Source organism: Schistocerca cancellata, chromosome 2 (assembly GCF_023864275.1).
Source record: "Schistocerca cancellata isolate TAMUIC-IGC-003103 chromosome 2, iqSchCanc2.1, whole genome shotgun sequence".
NCBI classification, from domain to species: domain Eukaryota; kingdom Metazoa; phylum Arthropoda; class Insecta; order Orthoptera; family Acrididae; genus Schistocerca; species Schistocerca cancellata.
The window spans coordinates 341,948,686-341,970,135 of NC_064627.1; the positions used below are offsets into that span (position 1 = coordinate 341,948,686).

The 21,450-nt window shown below is 40.8% G+C and overlaps 1 protein-coding gene across 1 annotated transcript in view; it reads left to right on the forward strand.

Moving 5' to 3' along the window:
- The first annotated feature begins 11,303 nt into the window (after positions 1–11,303).
- The window catches only part of LOC126161732 (interleukin-1 receptor-associated kinase 4-like), a 125,413-nt gene continuing 115,266 nt past the window's right edge, over positions 11,304–21,450 (forward strand). The window contains exon 1 of the mRNA XM_049917766.1: positions 11,304–11,669. Coding sequence (XP_049773723.1) covers positions 11,647–11,669 — 23 coding nt within the window. The 5' untranslated portion in view covers positions 11,304–11,646. The remainder of the gene's footprint in view (positions 11,670–21,450) is intronic.

Here is a 21,450-nt window from a genome sequence, read left to right on the forward strand (position 1 = left end):
CACATACTGGAAACTTTCGGTACTACCGAGTTTGCTTAAATGCAAGAAATATCCGGCTATGGCGACAGTTTCATCTATGACTTCCTTTTTGTTGTAGTAAGTCAATCTAGGTTACAGCTCCTTCGATCCAGAAGGAGGTAGGGCCCATAGAATAGTCGATTTCACTTCCCTTTCTTGGATAAACTCCAGCCCAAAATGTATTCAACCACTAGGAACGTGCATTCTTCTGCTACATTTTCCCATTTCCTAGTTTAATTATTATGTACGTCTGGATCCAGACATTCCTGGATCTCTTGAATAGAGGTCCTATAATTCTGTGATTAGTGACTGGGAAGACTAACAGTTTTGTTTTCACGAAAGTCGTGTGAATAAAGTTAGCTAATATAATGTTTACTGAAACTCCTGTATCAGTCAAAATACTAAAAGGATTGTCCTCCATTTTGGCCCATATAGCAGATTGGGAAGCCATACGCTAGTCCTGTTTACAGCGATGAATACCTGCACTGAATGCCTCCCATATATATCTTCGTCATTGTTATATCGAAAAAAACTGGATGGATCTCTATTGGCCCCTGTCCCATGTTGTAGGTCTTCCACTGGGGCATAATGCAGGTGGCTCTAGTTTGACGAGTTCTGCTTGTCGTTACAATCGGCATCCTCGACTATTTCAGTAAGGACGGGTGGTAGCACCTTCGAATCAGTATTATGCTTCGGTGGGGTCGTGTCTTTGTTCCATTGCTGTACCTCTTAATTTTGAGTGCAAACAGGATTAAGCTGTAGTTCATATCGATTTTGCCTGCGCCTGTTGGACTGAAAGTTATTCCCATGTTAATTTGGCTGTCCATTCCTTCTGAACTCATTTGTAGCATTGTTCTTGTCTGGCATATACGTATTTTGCTCATGTGGCTCCTGATTACTATAGGCAGGTACTTTGGTCCCACAGTGTGTGAATTAAATCCATTTTGTTGAATGTGAGTTCTCATGTATTCTTGTACCAGATCTAGTGAGTCCACAATAGGGACTAATTGTTCTCTATTGGTTTCCGATATGTCTAATAATTTCTCACAAACATTCATCGGTAATTTGGCCTTTAAATTCTGGAGAATGTCTATGTATATATATTAAGAGGTCAATCCCAATATTTCAACTTATTTCACTATCTTTCAATTTACTAAGCCCTCAGTAAGTATAAATATAAAATGTTACAACGTCTGTTTTGATATATGACTTGTTTTGTGTCCAGTATTTTCAAAAAAAATGGAGAAAAGTGGTACAAAGGTACCTCAATTGACCATACTAAGTCATTTCATTGTGTCTAATATGTTGGTTTTACAAATCTGGTCGTGTTCTGTTTCTAAACCAACAAATGAAACCTTATTGTTTATTATTTGAAAAAAAATATAGTTAGAGGTTCTGTCTTTCTATGAGAAGTATGGTATTGTATGTGATACGTCTAGTCAAAAGTTAACAACAATCCTGTTGCTTAGGTTAATGTACATTAAGATCAATATACATATATTTGATGGAACAAAAGCTTGAAACATTTCACAATGCATTTCAGTTCTGCTATATACACAGGTCAACAACAGATTAGGATGAAAGGTACCGAGGAGGAAAATTTTGGTGTTGACACCATTTCAGAAATGTTGGGCTTGTTAGGTAACATCAGCTGTTAACCTATTCTCCCCCATACTCTCCTTTTACACACACACACACACACACACACACACACACACACACACACACACACACACACACACACACTGGGCAGTTATAATTAAACTTCCCCTATTTAACATGTTATAACACAGAAACTAAATACCATACAAGTGTCAGACTTGGTAGCATTAATTGATAACATTAATGTCCAGAGCAGGGTTGCATGATTCCAATGCATGACAGTGCCACCACCCAGTTCCAACTATGGCCAGCAGGTTCTGTGATCAGTCATCGCGATTCATAGTCTCATACACCTGACTAGTCACAATGCACTTGTTGATGTGTCAACATGAGCCTGGATAAAAGGAGTAGGACACTATTGGTGAAGCTCTGTTGTCAAAACAACAGTATGCTCTAGCTGCACTTCAAGAATATCGCTGGCTGATAGGTTTATTACGGAAGGGTCCTTTCTCTCCATCTGCTGTGTGGAACATGATGAAGACGTTAGAATCAATTAGAGAACCGGGCGCTGCTCTGGGAAGAGGCTGACGACCGGTTGCACCACAGACAGTTGATGGAATAGCTGTTGCTATGGCAGACAATGTTGCACGCAATTCTTGATCATCAGGCAGTGTGTGTGCTGTGTGAAGACGGTTGCACAACCTGTGGTCCACCGTATGGAAGGTGCTTCGAACCATTCTCAAATTATATCCATACAAGATCCATATTCTACAGCAGCTTGCACCACTGGACGCACAATGACGTGTTGATTTCACTCTCTGCTTTCTCACAAGGATTGAAGTTGATGGAGGCTGGCCCTGGACTATCCTATACATAGACAAAGGTCATTTTTCTCTGGTGGGAATTGCCGAATGTGGGAATCTTGACCTCGAAGTACTATGCATGAAGGTCCACTTTTTGGTGGGTGTCAACGTATGGTGTGGCTTTACGGTTGCTTTCATCTTTGGCCCATTTTTTTCTGAACAGATTGGCGCTCTATGACCAAAGATGTGAGTGTGACTGGCCAGCATTACTGTGATATGCTTTACCAACATGTCATACCCGCCCTACAGGAGTGAGACACGTTGAACACAACAGTTTTCATGCATGGTGGGGCCCTGTCGGACTTTGCTTGTCAAGTTCACTTGTTTCCCTGAAATACATTTGGAGATGATCGAATTATTGGCCGATCGTTTCCAAATGCTTGTCCGGCACAATCACCTGATCTCACTCCCTGATTTCTTGTTGTGGGGCCACCTGAAGGGCAGGTGAACATTCACGAATGTGCTGATCTGAAGTGCAGCGTATCAAAAGAAGTAGGCATCATACCCAAGGGCATGCTTTGTTCTGTTGAGCAGAATGCAATCCTGCTCATTCAGACTCTTCTGGACAATGATGGGCGCCTTTTGTAGCAGTAATAGTGCCGGTGTGTAATGGTATGATGTACCATAGCAGCATATTAAAAGTGTTTCTGTTGAATTGATTCTGCATTATTTCTCTTCCCCATGTCCGCCTGCTTAGCTGAGTTGTAATGTGCTTGCCTCCCATGTTGCGGGTCTGGGTTAGATTTCTGGCCGGCTTGAAGATTTTCTCTGCTCGTGGATTGGGTGTTGTGTTGACCTCATCATCATTTCATCCTCATTCCGGTTCCCAAGTCACTCAATGTGGCATCGACTGAAATAAGACTTGCACTTGGTGCCCAAACTTCCCCAGATGGGGCCTCCTGCCTAACAATACCACACGTACATTTCATTTTTTTCTCTTCCTCATGTCCTTGAATTAATGCTACCAAGTTCATTTCTCATACAATAACTAGTTTCTGTGTTATAATGTGTTAAATAGGGAACTTTTAGTTATAGCCACCCGCTATATATAAGTAAAGTTTGTGGCGCAAGCCTGTGACAGAGCTATAGACTTGATAGTAAGTGTAAAGTGCACCCTTTCTTTGCTTTGGTAGTAAGAGGGGAGGACGGTGGACTTATCGTCCAGGTCGCCTTTCGTCCTAACAAAAACCCCTGGTACTCATTTAATGCTGGGTTGAATGAATCCGCGCTCATGCTATCCATCAATGAATCCTAGAATTCCAGGTAAGAAATCTAATGCTCAACTTGTTGATCGTGGCCGCCATGGCCACCTCTTCTGTTGTGGTAGTGAATTTTGTCTATTAATTATGTTCTCAGTCATGCAAAGTGTAGGTTTGCTTTTTTCATATTTTAGATATTTGATCTCTTTTCTGGAAGGACACTCACAGGAAAAATTTTCGAGTTCTCATCGAATAATGTGTAAAGAAAACAAAACACAAAATATCCTACTGCAACATGAGTGAACACAGTGAGAATAGGTTTATTTCTGGTTTAGTAGACAATGGCACTAACTTTCCCACTGTCAACATCAACGTCAAAACTTTCTTTCCGGGATACCTGTAAGTTGATGTGCCATTCAGTTAACTTCCTGTGTTAATGTCGCCATTTGAAATTCATTGTGGATTGTTTTGAAATATCATTCCATTCCTTCAGTGTGATTCGACGTGTAGGCACAACGAAGGACCATACACGGATCCTTGATGTCACTAATTCTGATTTTATCTAAGTGTCTATTGCTATACTAGAGATGAAATCTGCATATGGGTTATTATGGCCACGAGTTTCCTTTCGAGGAGTTCAGCAACCTAGTGCAAGACTTTTTAGTTGACACCACTTTGGTAATTTGCATGTTGTGATGATGGAAATGAAATTGATGTACACAGCTGGCAATGAGTATATGAAACTCCTGTATTTAGTGACAGCAAATGATAGACGACACAATGGTACAGGTATGTTAGACTGTGATGGAAACACAAACTTCACATTCAATCAGAGGATGGAAGCAATTTATTCTAGAGGTCGAGTCACAGCTGACGAAATTGGCTGCAAAGGTCTTTCCATATGCAACGATCTGTCTGTGCAGCATATCCCTTAGGGATATGGCAGCAAGAGAGGGGAAGAAAACCAATGTGCACTCCGTGTGCATAAAGGAGGAAGTCATTCCAGAAGTGGAAAGGGTCCTTCCGGATGCCATGAAGGGTACAGGGTGCACCCATCTGCAGGTGGTCGCTCATGTCGGCACCAATGATGTGTGTCGCTATGGATCGGAGGAAATCCTCTCTGGCTTCTGGCGGCTATCTGATTTGGTGAAGACTGCCAGTCTCGCTAGAGGGATGAAAGCAGAGCTCACCATCTGCAGCATCGTCGACAGGACTGACTGCGGACCTTTGGTACAGAGCCGAGTGGAGGGTCTGAATCAGAGGCTGAGACGGTTCTGCGACCGTGTGGGCTGCAGATTCCTCGACTTGCGCCATAGGGTGGCGGGGTTTCGGGTTCCGCTGGATAGGTCAGGAGTCCACTACACGCAACAAGCGGCTACACGGGTAGCAGGGGTTGTGTGGCGTGGGCTGGACGGTTTTTTAGGTTAGATGGCCGTGCGCAAGTACAGAAAGGGCAACAGCCTCAACGGGTGCGGGGCAAAGTCAGGACATGCGGGGACCAAGCAGCAATCGGTATTGTAATTGTAAACTGTCGAAGCTGCGTTGGTAAAGTACCGGAACTTCAAGCGCTGATAGAAAGCACCGAAGCTGAAATCGTTATAGGTACAGAAAGCTGGCTGAAGCCAGAGATAAATTCTGCCGAAATTTTTACAAAGGTACAGACGGTGTTTAGAAAGGATAGATTGCATGCAACCGGTGGTGGAGTGTTCGTCGCTGTTAGTAGTAGTTTATCCTGTAGTGAAGTAGAAGTGGATAGTTCCTGTGAATTATTATGGGTGGAGGTTACACTCAACAACCGAGCTAGGTTAATAATTGGCTCCTTTTTACCGACCTCCCGACTCAGCAGCATTAGTGGCAGAACAACTGAGAGAAAATTTGGAATACATTTCACATAAATTTTCTCAGCATGTTATAGTCTTAGGTGGTGATTTCAATTTACCAGATATAGACTGGGACACTCAGATGTTTAGGACGGGTGGTAGGGACAGAGCATCGAGTGACATTATACTGAGTGCACTATCCGAAAATTACCTCGAGCAATTAAACAGAGAACCGACTCGTGGAGATAACATCTTGGATCTACTGATAACAAACAGGCCTGAACTTTTCGACTCTGTATGTGCAGAACAGGGAATCAGTGATCATAAGGCCGTTGCAGCATCCCTGAATATGGAAGTTAATAGGAATATAAAAAAAGGGAGGAAGGTTTATCTGTTTAGCAAGAGTAATAGAAGGCAGATTTCAGACTACCTAACAGATCAAAACGAAAATTTCTGTTCCGACACTGACAATGTTGAGTGTTCATGGGAAAAGTTCAAGGCAATCGTGAAATGCGTTTTAGACAGGTACGTGCCGAGTAAAACTGTGAGGGACGGGAAAAACCCACCGTGGTACAACAACAAAGTTAGGAAACTACTGCAAAAGCAAAGAGAGCTTCACTTAAAGTTTAAACGCAGCCAAAACCTCTCGGACAAACAGAAGCTAAACGATGTCAAAGTTAGCGTAAGGAGGTCTATGCGTGAAACGTTCAGTGAATTCGAAAGTAAAATTCTATGTACCGACTTGACAGAAAATCCTAGGAAGTTCTGGTCTTACGTTAAATCAGTAAGTGGATCGAAACAGCATATCCAGACACTCCGGGATGATGAAGGCACTGAAACAGAGGATGACACACGTAAAGCTGAAATACTAAACACCTTTTTCCAAAGCTGTTTCACAGAGGAAGGCCGCACTGCAGTTCCTTCTCTAAATCCTCACACAAACGAAAAAATGGCTGACATCAAAATAAGTATCCAAGGAATAGAAAAGCAACTGGAATCACTCAACAGAGGAAAGTCCACTGGACCTGACGGGATACCAATTCGATTCTACACAGAGTACGCGAAAGAACTTGCCCCCCTTCTAACAGCCGTGTACCGCAAGTCTCTAGAGGAACGGAAGGTTCCAAATGATTGGAAAAGAGCACAGGTAGTCCCAGTCTTCAAGAAGGGTCGTCGAGCAGATGCGCAAAACTATAGACCTATATCTCTGACGTCGATCTGTTGTAGAATTTTAGAACATGTTTTTTGCTCGAGTGTCATGCCGTTTTTGGAAACCCAGAATCTACTCTGTAGGAATCAACATGGATTCCGGAAACAGCGATCGTGTGAGACCCAACTCGCTTTATTTGTTCATGAGACCCAGAAAATATTAGATACAGGCTCCCATGTAGATGCTATTTTCCTTGACTTCCGGAAGGCGTTCGATACAGTTCCGCACTGTCGCCTGATAAACAAAGTAAGAGCCTACGGAATATCAGACCAGCTGTGTGGCTGGATTGAAGAGTTTTTAGCAAGCAGAACACAGCATGTTGTTATCAATGGAGAGACGTCTACAGACGTTAAAGTAACCCCTGGCGTGCCACAGGGGAGTGTTATGGGACCATTGCTTTTCACAATATATATAAATGATCTAGTAGATAGTGTCGGAAGTTCCATGCGGCTTTTCGCGGATGATGCTGTAGTATACAGAGAAGTTGCAGCATTAGAAAATTGTAGCGAAATGCAGGAAGATCTGCAGCGGATAGGCACTTGGTGCAGGGAGTGGCAACTGACCCTTAACATAGACAAATGTAATGTATTGCGAATACATAGAAAGAAGGATCCTTTATTGTATGATTATATGATAGCAGAACAAACACTGGTAGCAGTTACTTCTGTAAAATATCTGGGAGTATGTGTGCGGAACGATTTGAAGTGGAATGATCATATAAAATTAATTGTTGGTAAGGTGGGTACCAGGTTGAGATTCATTGGGAGAGTCCTTAGAAAATGTAGTCCATCAACAAAGGAGGTGGCTTACAAAACACTCGTTCGACCTATACTTGAGTATCGCGCATCAGTGTGGGATCCGTACCAGATCGGGTTGACGGAGGAGATAGAGAAGATTCAAAGAAGAGCGGCGCGTTTCGTCACAGGGTTATTTGGTAAGCGTGATAGCGTTACGGAGATGTTTAACAAACTGAAGTGGCAGACTCTGCAAGAGAGGCGCTCTGCATCGCGGTATAGCTTGCTCACCAGGTTTCGAGAGGGTGCGTTTCTGGATGAAGTATCAAATATATTGCTTCCCTCTACTTATACCTCCTGAGGAGATCATGAATGTAAAATTAGAGAGATTAGAACGCGCACGGAGGCTTTCAGACAGTCGTTCTTCCCGCGAACCATACGCGACTGGAACAGGAAAGGGAGGTAATGACAGTGGCATGTAAAGTGCCCTCCGCCACACACCGTTGGGTGGCTTGCGGAGTATAAATGTAGATGTAGATGTAGATATTTGCGCAAATGTCTATGCATGCAATAAATTGCTACAAATATGCTATCTTTATGAGACAGAAGTTCCAATCTACTGATCGCCTGCCATCTGTCTGCATTAGAAAGATATTTCAGTGGCAAATGACTGCACACTCGTATGGTAACCTAAAAGTTTATTTCATGTATTCGGAAATGGGGCAAATTCTATTATGCTCTGTGGTCGCAACTTGTGTTGCAAAAAATAAAAAGCAAATAAAATGCTGTTTTCGCTCATAAATTTACTTCACGAATTGAAGAGCAAGCTGGACGACTGGGGTAATTATTTGAGTATGGATCTAGAATTTCAGAATTATCTTCTGAGACTCATAACTCCTAGCACAATATGGAAAAAACTTGTATGAAGAAAGCAATTTCTCCACAGTGTTAGCTGACAATGGCGTTAAGAATTCTGGAAATAGGAGCGAAACGGATCTGAAATTTGCTACTGCAGTTTCAAAACAAGTATAGTGTGAAATCATATACAACACATATGAGCTGTTTACGCCGTCATGATTTCGTGACGGCAAGTAAATTGCTGTATCTCAGTTCTGAAAAGTTACATATCAAATTTTTACAGTTGGAGATTTGTTTGACATCTTAGAAGTTATATATGTTGCCAGTGAGCTATAGTCCAGTTCGTTTTCAAGTCGAGATTTTCAGTTCCCTGGTTGAAGTCTACTACCAACATTTACACAAGAATAAAAATTCCATTCTAATCTCTAAACAAGGATTCATAAAATATCTGAAAAGTTATACTTGTAGTACTGTGGTAGTGAATTCCGCTGTTCAGCTCTAAATCACTCTTGTTATGAACCACAAATTATTTTTTCTTGTTGTACAGGTGTACAGCCTCAATGTTTTGTCTCAATGATGGAAGCATTTTAACCACCACTGGCTGTTAGTTTTATTCCTTTAATGTGCCATACATGTAAGTTACATTTCTGGTCAGTTTCGGCCTTTGTTCGTTATCAGATGTATGACACTGGTGATGTGTGTGTCACTTTTTCATGCATTGTGCATTAAAGGAATAAAACTGAGAGCCTACGGAGGTTAAAATGGTTCCATCACTTAAACTGCAAATTATAGTAGGAAGTAAGGAAGTGTAATAACAACTACATCCCAGAAGGCACTGTTCCAAGGTTTTCCATTACCAATTTAACACAATATCCTGACTACACTCTTCTTTAGGACAAATAGGTCTTCACTTTTTCTTTTTTTTTTTTGCCACCCTGTCACAACTCACATTAGATTATGGAATAGGACAGTACTTACTGAAAGTGTGCTAGCAAACACAGGATCGAGCAGATTCCGTTACTTTGCTTAGCTCTTTGCGGTAAACAACATACAACGAATTTTTAAAAAAAATTAACTACCGTTTCCCTGTTTGCCGCAGGATCAACCGCTCGTTATTTCCTCTGTTAAAGAATTATAAGTAGCTGCCTTCTTACCCCTATTGCTGTACTCCCTGCTTTTAAATTTCCACAAACGTGTGTGACTCCTATACATCTCGATAAATCCGGCAATGAGCAATCTAGAACACTGACGTGTATCTGCCATTTTAAAATTCACTCTGCAGACATGACGTGAAACAGCTGAGTGAACAAACAAGTGACTCAAACACGTTTAAGGGCCAGATTTGCGGTGTACTCCTGTCCACAAACCCAGCGTGTCCGCGCAGATGTGATTGGAACCCACAGACTTGTGCAATTTCGCTCAAATCTCGAACTGCTACTTCTAGTTTTGCGCAACATCTCATAAATGCACCGCAGACAAATCGTTGCGTGTGGACAGGCCTTAACGTTCAAGCAGAACCCATTTCAAATGGTGGTACTGGAACAGGTCGTGAAAAGAAGGGAACATGAAAGTTCTCTGTAAGAAGGTATTGATGTTGGCATGGATGGCGTGAGAGTGGTATCATCAGCTAACATAAAGCCCGGTCCACACGCAACGTTCTGTCTGCGCAGACATCGGCGCAGATGTCTGTACATGCGAAAGATCGCTCCAATTGTGATGTGTTCACACCACACAAACCCCAATCTACTACTCGCCCGCCATCTGTCGGTGTAGAAAAGGAATAGCAGTGGCAAGCGACTACGCTCCCCATAAACGTCAAAAATTTAATTCAGTTATTTTGAAATATAGAAGTGGAGGAAGTTCTGTTGTGGTCTGTGTTTGCAACTTGTGATGCAAAAAACATTCAGACCAACCGCAGGAAACAGAAAGCGGTCAAAATGGTGTAGACAGTGGCTGCTAAAGCGACAGCAGTTTTCTCACGTAAATTTATTGCGAGAGTTGCAGGGCGAACCTAACGACTGGCGAAATTATTTGCTGATGGATGTCGAAACTTATAATTATCTCATATTATGAGAAAAAATACTTGTATGAGAAGGGCAATTTCTCCTCATGAACGGCTGGGGGTAACATTAAAATTCCTAGCAACAGGAAGGGGCTACAAGGATTTGGAATTTTCAACTGCAATATCGAAACAAGCGTTGAGTGAAATAATACCCAACACATGTGAAGCTATTTACGCTGTCCTGAAGGATGAGTTCATGAAAGCAAGTCAAGTAAATTACGTCTGTCAAGTTACAGATTATATTTTTGGTGTTGTAGGCGTGTTTAAAACACAGTAGGCCTGTATTATTAGAGATTATATACCTACATGGCCAATGAGCTATGCTTTACTTTGTTTCTGAGTAGGCATTTTCAGTTCGCTACTGTGTAGAAGCAACCTGTTACAAACTTTTGTTCCAGGATACAAAACTCATACACCAGATCTTCTAGATTTCTGAACTTTGGATAACTCTTTTCGGTAAACAGTTCGCAACGAATTTATTTTTTTTATTACTGTTTCTCTGTTGGCCGAGGCGTCAACTGTCCGCAATTTTTCAATTGCTGTCTTTTCGTCTCGGTCACTGTTAATCTTCCACAAACATGGATGGTTTCTATATATTTCAATGAATTCACTTACAAACTCACAAACTGAAGAGTATCAGCTATTTTAATGCCCTGTGCGCACAAATACAAACACTAGACTGAGCAAACAGCTGTTTCGCGCCAGATTTGCGGCGATCTCCGGTCCACACGCTCCAACTTGTCTGCACAGATGCGGTTTGAACCCACAGGTTTGAGAGGTTTTGCTCAAACCTCCAACTCCAATTTCCAGGTTTGCACACACCTCAGTTTGGTGCAAATGTTCTGTTCACACGCAACGATCTGTCTGCGCAGATGTTATGTGCGCAGACATTTGCGCAGACAAATCGTTGCCTGTGGACGGGCCGTAAGAAGTTGACCTATCATCGCTGCACTCATTCATTTTATGCTTTCGTGTGTTCTTAATCTTTATTTTGTTGCTCGCTTTGTTTGCGCAACACTTGGGATATTTTTCGAATCAGTTTTCTTCTGAAAAAGAGTTCAAATATTAACAAGTGGGAAATGATTTCGGTTTTATACTACGCGAGAATGGAAGCGACACAGCGTTTAGCACTATCCCCTCCACGTCGTCTTAGCTCTCTGCGGCATAGTGGTTCCACAGATGTTATTTATTAAAGTTCTATTCGAAATTTCTGCTATTTGCTTAGTAAATTTGTTGATTAGGAGTCACGGCAAATTTGTCAGCCGTTTGCAAAATTATAAATGACTCATAGCGAGCCGAGCAGGTGATGTATAAATACTATATTTGCGTGCAATGCAATTTCCTGTGAATAATATATGAAACGATAGAGGCAAAGTATTTGTGTGTCAACAATACCAGCTGACACCTGTTGTGTGTTTGCGAACTTGACAATAGGGGAAGTTGATAGACTATGACCAGATTTCATGAGAATTGTACGGAATGTTGCACTTACCTCATTTGCTGTTTCCTCCACATTAAATTTGTCATTACCATTTTTGTACTGGCAGCAAACAAAGTTCGTACGGAGAGTGAAATAAATGACTGAAAGTATTGTTCGAATATTATCATTTTACGTTTTCATTTATTGAGTGGTTGGCTTGGATGTTCTGATTAGAGTAACGTGATTAACGTCGTGTTTGCCTAATGTTTGTAAGTGATCGGTAGCGCTGTTTTCATCAACTGCCAAAAATATACGTGATTTGAAGATGATGCCACCGTGCACTACAAACTACAGCGTCCGTGTTTATACTCATGATGGTATATTTTTTAGTGTTACACCTTAATCTCCGACAGTTGTGTCCGGAGGAACTTCTTTCTCGCTTACAGTACAATCGCAAAGCAAGCCACACACACACATCGAATTTTACCACCGAATACAGCTATAAATAAAGATTTGACCAAAACTATCCCCACAAAAGTAGTATTTGAACTACTTTTTTCATAATACTCTGTAGCAGCGTAGACAAACAGCTCTAAACCACTATAACAATTTAATGTGGTTCGGTAAATAGTATTTATTTGTGTTTTCGTCGTTCTCCAAAAAGTGTAGAAAATGAAAATTTCTCTCATTTAATCATCTGTTACTGTAATTACCATTCTTCTGTAATGTGCTACTAGGCACTTGAAAGTAAACTATTTATTTATTTGTCATCAGGACATTCTGCACAGAAAAACCAGCTGAAATGTTACTTTGAAAGTTCAAGTACATGATATTTCCAGTTTTAAGTATATTTCCGACTGAAATAAAACAAATAAAAAAAATATGAAGTTGTTCAGAACAAATGCTGATTACTTGCCAATTTATCTGTCTGACACGTGTATGTGTGACTAATGTATTTCTCTGTGTGTATAGTTGATGTCTTTTTTTAATTTTACGGAAGTACTAGATATCTACATTTTAACTGTTGTAACTTAAGATTTTTTATTGAGAGGCCATTGCACTGACCACATGTCTGAGTGAATAATTGATGTGTTTCTTAGTGTTACAGAAGTACTAGATATCTGCATTTTAAGTTTTGTAACTAAAGACTTTTTATTGTGAGGCCATTGCACTGAACAGTTGTTTCAGTGAGGTATAGCACAGTTTTCTGATTGAGAGCATGGTACAGTAGAATGAACTCAACCATTACTAGAAGAGATCAACAGAACTTGTACCCAAATAATGTGGCCATGATTATACCATGTGTCAATGGACATTGCCTGTAAGCCAGGTGTGATATGTGTCTACAGAGATATTTGCAATGTGTCAGTGTAATAAAAGTCTTGATGTATTTCTTACTGTACCGTATGAGATCACAGTATGAGCAAAATGCTGCGCTCAACTGCAATCTTACATGGCAAGAAACCCTTGAACATTTGTTGCAAATGTGATCTGTTTTCAGTATTTGTAGGAGGCTTGAAACCAGATGTGGTGTATGTGGAGCCTGGTTAGCTAAAGGATGAGAGTGCTACAGATCTGTTGAATATCTTGAGATGATTCGTTCTTGATACCGATCAACTACCATCCATGGTGATGTGTGCGCATATGTCATCACACATCTCAATATGAGGGAAATAGACTTAAAGAATTCCTACTTTAGAATTGGATTTATAAGTGGTTGCTTTAGAGTTAGTAGATATAAATACGGCTATTTTTTTCTGTGTACCTTTTACCTAATGGGCCTGTTGAAAACTTCTGTCATGAAAATGTAGGCCTAATGTTATTTTTCATTTGACACGTCTTAGATCAACTGCAGGAGTGAGTTGTGATTTGAATGTACACATAGATGATGGAAGTGGAAAAAATAGAGCTCTCTTAAATTTAGTATTAACGATATGGGTTCTGTGTAGCAAACAGACTTCCGGTGAGAGGTGATAGCTGTCTGGACATCATTATCACAAACATACATTGCTGTGATTACAAAATAAGTGTATTTGATTACAGTGCATTAATTATGGAGCTGTCCGCCCCTGGTAGTTGAATGGTCAGTGCGACAGAATGTCAATCCTAAGGGCCCTGGTTTGATTTCTGGCTGTGTTGTAGATTTTCTCTGCTCTGGGACTGGGTGTTGTGTTGTCCTACTCATCATCATTTCATCCCCATTCAGCCGATAATCACCGAAGTAGTGTCAAATCGAAAGACTTGCACTTGGCGAATGGTCTACCCGACAGGAGGTCCTAGTCACACTACATTATGGAGCTGCGTATGAGGAGTACAAGAAATCAGCAGTCAAATACATGACAAACAGATTATACATTTCACAGAGGAGTTATTGCAAAGGGAAAACTAAATGCAGTCAAAGCTGCTGTGTTGTATTCTCTGGCATTGACACATTAAACTGTCTATTCCATACAATGTTAACCATGTTGGATGACGTGTTCATAGTGATGCCTAATAAAAATTATATTCAGCTCAAAAGACAGGAAAAGCAATTGTCTGAGGAAAGATGTGGTACACAGCTGAACTAGCTGATGTAAAAGTGTTGTTCTAGTCTTGAATGACTATTCAAAGGCAGCCATAGTCTTGGAAACAAAATACATGCTTCAGTGTAATTACTTAAAGGCCAAAACAGTATGTGTAAAGAGAGTAGATGAAGATAAGAAGAACAGTGACAGATTCCCATCAGATGAATTCGCAATTGCGAATAAGGGCTACTGTCAGGAATGACGACAGTGAAATTTGTGTCAGACTGGGACTCGAACTTGGATTTTATGCTTATCGCGAGAGGTCGCCTTACCATTCAGCTATCCCTGCACAATTCATGGCCAGACTCAAACTTCCATATGTTTTCAATCATGCGTCTACGACCCAAACTTGTACATCCATTATGTACAGGGCTATTACAAATGATTGAAGCGATTTCATAAATTCACTGTAGCTCCATTCATTGACATATGGTCACGACACACTACAGATACGTAGAAAAACTCATAAAGTTTTGTTCGGCTGAAGCTGCACTTCAGGTTTCTGCCGCCAGGCCAGGAAGTGGGAGAATACAAGGTCTACCTGTCAGGAGTCAAAGCAGGAATAGCACAATGGGGTGTAGGGCTTTACATGGCCTCCACGCTCTCCTGACTTAACCCCATGCGATTTCTTTCCGTGGGGTTATGTGAAAGATTCAGTGTTTAAACCTCCTCTACCAAGAAACGTGCCAGAACTGCGAGCTCGCATCAACGATGCTTTGGAACTCATTGATGGGGACATGCTGCGCCGAGTGTGGGAGGAACTTGATTATCGGTTTGATGTCTGCCGAATCACTAAATGGGCACATATCGAACATTTGTGAATGCCTAAAAAAACGTTTTGAGTTTTTGTATGTGTGTGCAAAGCATTGTGAAAATATCTCAAATAATAAAGTTATTGTAGAGCTGTGAAATCGCTTCAATCATTTGTAATAACCCTGTATATACCTGTACAGGTCAGACATTGTTCTTGGAAGTCACTTGCCCGGTATCAGCAGATAAACATGATGCATGCATGTCCAAAGGAACTTTGTAATGTAATCAGAATAACACAGTCACTGCAATATCATAGTGATGATAGATTCCTTCTCCAAAGAAAGTGCAACAAATATACCAGAATTGAAATCAAGAATGGTTGCCAACAGTAGTAATTTAGAAGTAAGATACCATCAGTGTAGCAAAGTAACTGGAAGTCACTGGACTAGAAGTCCAGACTGTATACTAGTTAGGTTCCTTTTGGAGTACCATTATAAAATAGATATCTATTTCTTGCAATCATGTACTACTTGTCGCTCGACATCAGATCCGTATGTAAAGTCTGGAAAGATGTACTGGTCACAGCAGTGCACATGGAAAAAAATAGAAGTAATCCACAGAATTACTGCCCCATGTCATTGATTGTCATTTGTAGCAGGATTTTGGAACATATGCTGTGTTAAAAAATTATGAAGTCCCTTCAAAATGATCTACGCATGATGTGCACTAGTTCAGAAAATATCGTTCTTGGAAGCATAACTAGCTCTTTTTTCACACAAAGTAATGAATGCTATTGACAGGTGATATTGAGTTTATTCCATATTATTATATCTCCAGAAGGCTTGTAACGTTGATAACAAGTGGCTTCTGATTGAATTGCCTGTCATTAGAATATCATCTAAATTGTGTTACTGGGCTTGTGATGGAAATACGGAAGCGTCCGATCCCGCCCGTCTGCTTTCACCCATGATGTCACAAACATGGCGGAAATGACCATAAACCACAATTCCAATATGGCGCATATAAAGTCAGTATGTACACATTATGAGGACGAAAATACATCGAAAAACAAACACACACACTTTCCACAAAAAGCCTAATAACACTAATGGAACAAGCGCGGGAAATGGGTGTTTTTGGGTGGGGGCAAACTAAATATAAACAAATTTAGACACCCGCCCCCATACAAAACCACACAAAATGACGAAAAAAACTGACATCACAAAACACCCCAAATACCACTAAACACAATATCATCTGGAATCGGACACTTCCCTCGACCTATATAGCTCAACAGCAGCTTCCGATCTCTTAAATTAGGATCAAACACTTCCCTTGGCCTGTATAGCTCAAAACCATCTCCCGATACCAATATCAACGTACACAGCCACACATTACGATCGAACACTTCCCTTGACCTGCGCACTGTTAATTTTATCCGTCATATCCATTCCTGAACAAAAACAACAACCAATTAATTTTACTAAAATTACACACGATGTACAGTGAACAACACTAAATTAATCTTCACACAAAATTGTTAACTCACTGAAACGAATTCGACTACAGACACAGTTGATACTCAAACAATTCTGGATAATGAGCAAAAGCAAACTGAGCCCATTACACCACACAAACGAAAATCCTAAACATACCATCAGAGAGCACAACAAACCACAACACGACGACATCTACAAACACGCCACACTCACAAACCAAACTCCGCGCCGTCATGACGTCACACACAAGAACACCCTTATGTCACGGGTCAAAGCCGACGCGTGGGATCGCACGCTTCTGTCGACCCCTTGTGATTTCCTGTCAGAAAATGCACAGTTCGTAGTGATTAGTGAGAAGTCATCTAGCCAAACGGAAGTGATATTTTGGGTTTGGTTTGTTTACAGATGATGCTGTCATTTACCATATAGTAAAGCCATCAGAGGATCAAAACGAATTGCAAAAGATTTCGACAAGATATCTGAATCATATAAAATATGCCAGTTGGTTCTAAACAATAAAAACACTCAGGTCCTCCATATGTGTATTTAAAAAAAAATCCATTGAATGTCAGTCACATGATAACTCATATAAATTTGATACTGAATTTAGAGAGGTCCTTTTCAGTTGTACTTATTATTTATTCAAACCACGACCGGTTTCAGGATTTTAAAATCCCATCATCATGTGTATGAAATTATTGTATTTGGTAACGCACAGTGTGCATTCAGGCCAGTCGGTGCAAGAGCTCCAATCTCTACATGTTGGCAGAAACAGTCCACCATTGGGTGGCCGCAGAGTAGGAATGCCAACTACTACTGAATCATTTTTCCTAAATGCTATTCAAAAGTGTAGTTGTTGAGAGACAGTTTGAAAGTGGTCTACAAACTCTCTGCCAAATTTTTGTATGTCCTCCTTTTGGCAGGAGGTTTTAGGGACTATGGCCATTTACTATTGTGAGAAAATAAAACATCTACAGTCGTCATCGTGATTTTATTTATTTTGTCGCAACCATTTGTGGCGCTTAAATGCACCATCTTCAGGCTGTAGTTGATGTGGAAGCGATTGATACGATCCCTGTATATATCGCATCAGTAGCCAGCGTAACTGGATACTCAGATATCTGAAAATTTAGGTGTCAACACTCTAATCATCAACTTCGAAATAGTTCAGTGTGAATTGCAGAGTATTTATGTAGATGTAGTAATCTTTAATTGCTTGGAACCCCAAAGATTTTAATGCCTTCTGTATTAAAGTTTAGAAACATTGTAGGTGAAATCCCAGACTTCAGTGTATATTCTGTTGCTACCAAAACAAATAAAATCCTCTGCGTAATGGAAAATTGTAAGAAAGTGCAACCTGATGGCATAGTGAAAGCTTGCAGACCAGAGAATGCAAATATTTATGGGGTGTCCAGCACTATCCTTAAGAAAACATCATGAGGGTTCAACGAACATATTATTATTATGTAAATGCTTTGTGAACTCAAATGGAGAAGAGGGAAGAAGATGTTCTTTTCATGAAATACTATCAATAAAATTTGGAGAAGCAGCATTTGCTACAGACTGCACAACAACTCCTCTGCCACCAATGTACATCACATGTAAGGACCACAATTACACCATGTCCGCAGCTCGTGATCTCGCTGTTGTGTTCTCACTTCCTGAGCACAGGGTCCCTGGTTAGATTCCCAGTGGGGTCAGGGATTTTCACCTGCCTCTAGATGACTGGGTGTTTGTGTTGTCCTTATTATTTCATCATTATTCATCAAAGTGGCGAGATTGGACTGAGCAAAAGGGAATTTGTGTGGGTGCTGATACCTGCACAGTTGAGCGCCCCAGAAACCAAACATCATCATCATCATCATCATCATCACATCTACACCATACTCCACAAGTGTGGCAGATGGTAGTTCTGATACACTAACTGATCCCCCCACCCTGCTCCACTTGCAAATGGTATATGGGAAGGATGATTGTTGGTAAGCCCCTGTATTAGTCCTAATTTCTCAAATTTTCTTGTCATGGTCATTTCATAAGGTGTGTGTGGGACGTAGTAATATGTCAAGACTCGTCCCGGAAAGTGTTGTCTCAAAATTTCTATAGTAAATCTCTCTGTGATGCACAATGCCTCTCTTGTAATGTCTGCCACTGGAGTTTGTTGAGCATCTCTGTAATGCATTCATTCTGACTGAACGATCCTGTGATGAAACACGCTGTTCTTCATTGGATCTTCTCTATCTCTTCCGTCAGTCTGGTAAGAATCCTGTATTGACAAACAGTACTCAAGAATTGGTCAAACAAGCATCTTATAAGCTTCTTCCTTCAAGGATGAGTTACAATTCCGTAAGATTCCGCATATGAAACTGTCTGGCATCTGCTTTTGCCACTGTTTGTTTTATGTAGTCATTCCACTTAAGGTCACTCTGGATAGTTACTCCTAGATATTTTACAGTACACAGTTTCCAGCAGTTTGCCACCAATAGTTTATCATTTATTCCCAATCAGGGTAAATGCCAGAGCCTGCACCATTCATGAATCCTCTGCAGGTCATTTTGCAGATTGATAATATCTTTTAGTATTGCTGCTTTCTTATAGGCAACCACATCATCTGCAGACAGAATGCAAGATAAGAGGAATTGTGGCTCATTATTATTATTGTTATTATTATGTAGTATTCTGTGTAGTGGCAGGTCCATGTCTTCATTTGGAGAATTTCTGATGCCAATTTTCAATGTCTTCAATTTTTTCTTTTAGTTTTCTGTCTCTCCAGCCATCTTTCATTATATCCAGATGCTGAATTCTTCTTCATCATCCTTGTCCTGTAGTTCCTTTGATTTTCCATGTGATGACATCATGTATGAGCCCCTCATGTCTAAGTATGTGTTTGATCCCGTTATACTTCCACTGAAGAGTTGTATTTATAATAGTTTTTTCTCGTGTTCTCAGTACATAGTCTTTTGTCACCTGGTCTGTCCACTTGATCTTCTCTATTTTTCTCCAGCACCAGATTTGAAAACTTTGCAGATATTTTTTCCTGCATTTTTCTCATGGTCCATGTCTCTACACAGTGCAATGCTCCAGATGTAGCACTTTGCCATTTTACTCCTTAAATCTAAGCTCAACTTGCTGGTCAGCAGAGTCCTATTCTTGTTGAACCGTGGCAGTTTTTTTTGCTCGAATTTCATTTGTGCAGTGGGCATGCTTTGTAAGAAAGCTTTTCCCAAGTATTTGAATTGCATCACGTTCTCCAGTTCTTGGTTGTGGACAGTTATTGTCAAAGGTTTCTCCCATTTTGATATCTTAATCACTTTTAATTTCTTGATGTTAATTTGCATGCCACATTTGCTTCCAGTTTCCACCAGCTGGTTCATCATGTGTTGCAGTTGTCTTTGATGTTTGGTTAGTTTTGATGAGTCATCCTATCATTTCAAAGCTTCTCTTGTCAGCCATTCACCAGATTCCACGATAGACAACATTCTTGTCTGCCTCTTGGTCGTCTTTCTACACTGTTATTTTCTCCGTAGTTCTGTCACAGGTTCCGTCTCTTTGTCACAGGTACAAGTTGAGAATCAGTCCTTGGTCTCTCCAGGTGATTCTTATCTCCTTAAGGATGCTCATCAATTTTGTCCAGTTGGCTCTATCAAAAGCCTTCTGCCAGTCAATAAAACAAGCACAAACTTCTCTGTTTACAGCCAAAAGTCTTTCTGACAAAATCCTCACCATGCCACTGGTATCTCTGGTGTAGAAGCATATAGACACTCAGTTTTCCCCTCACTCTATTTGGGAGTGGAGCAGGAAAGGAAGTGACTAGCAGTGATACAAGTTACCATTCGCCATGCAGTATATGGTGGCTTGTGGTGTTTGTGAGCAGATGTAGAGCACTGAAATAGCTTAGCCATTAGCTGCAGCAATAAATAATTGCTTGTCCGCAGAAGTCATGCTAGATTTCTTGATCTAAGCCAGGATGGTCACACACTAAAATTTGCTGCCAACACTACTCAAATTGCCAAAGAAAATAATTACACACAGGCAATCCTGGAATCAGATTTGCTATTCAGAAAGACCAAGGAGTGGTTCATCTCAAATAAAGTGAAAATAAACGAAAAAAACTTATTATGTGGTGTGCAGCCTCAACAAAAACATTCTGTGTTATGATTGAACATACCAAAATTCAGGAACAAGCTCTCATTGCGCAATATGAGCTCCAGAAAAACAATGGTAGTACTGAGTCTGGAGGTACAAACAGCAAGCTATCAAAGTATGGCTCATATGCATAGGCCGCACCACCATGGTATTGGACAAAAACCATATGTAACCTCCCCCCACCCCCTGCTTTCAGAGCCAGTGGCTCCTTCTTCAGGCAGAAGGGTTGAAGGGGAAGGAAGAGGGGTGAATGAAAAGGACTGGAGAGGTCTAGGAAAAGGGTAGATTTCGGGAAAGTCCCCCAGAACTGCAGGTCAGGGGAGACTTATTGCGTGGGATTTTTGGGGACTGAATTGGACCAGATTTGAAAACCAGAGAGCTTAAAAGTGGAAGACAAGGTAATATGCTGGACAGAGATCACTGTTTAAACATACATTAGTTAATAAGAGTGAAAAGCTAAGTGCATTGCACATAACAGAGGTGGTGAAAAATAGACGGGTAAGAAATTGAAAGATGTAGAAACTAAAACAGAGCGAAGAAAGACTAGTTACTGTGAAGAAATGCTGAGACGGAAGAAATTAACATAAATTAAGGCCTGGTGGGTGGCAAGAACGAAGGACATATTGTAGCACTACTTCCCACCTGCAGAGCTCTGAGAAATTGCTGTCTGGGGGAAGACTCCAGATGGTGCGTGTGGTGAAACAG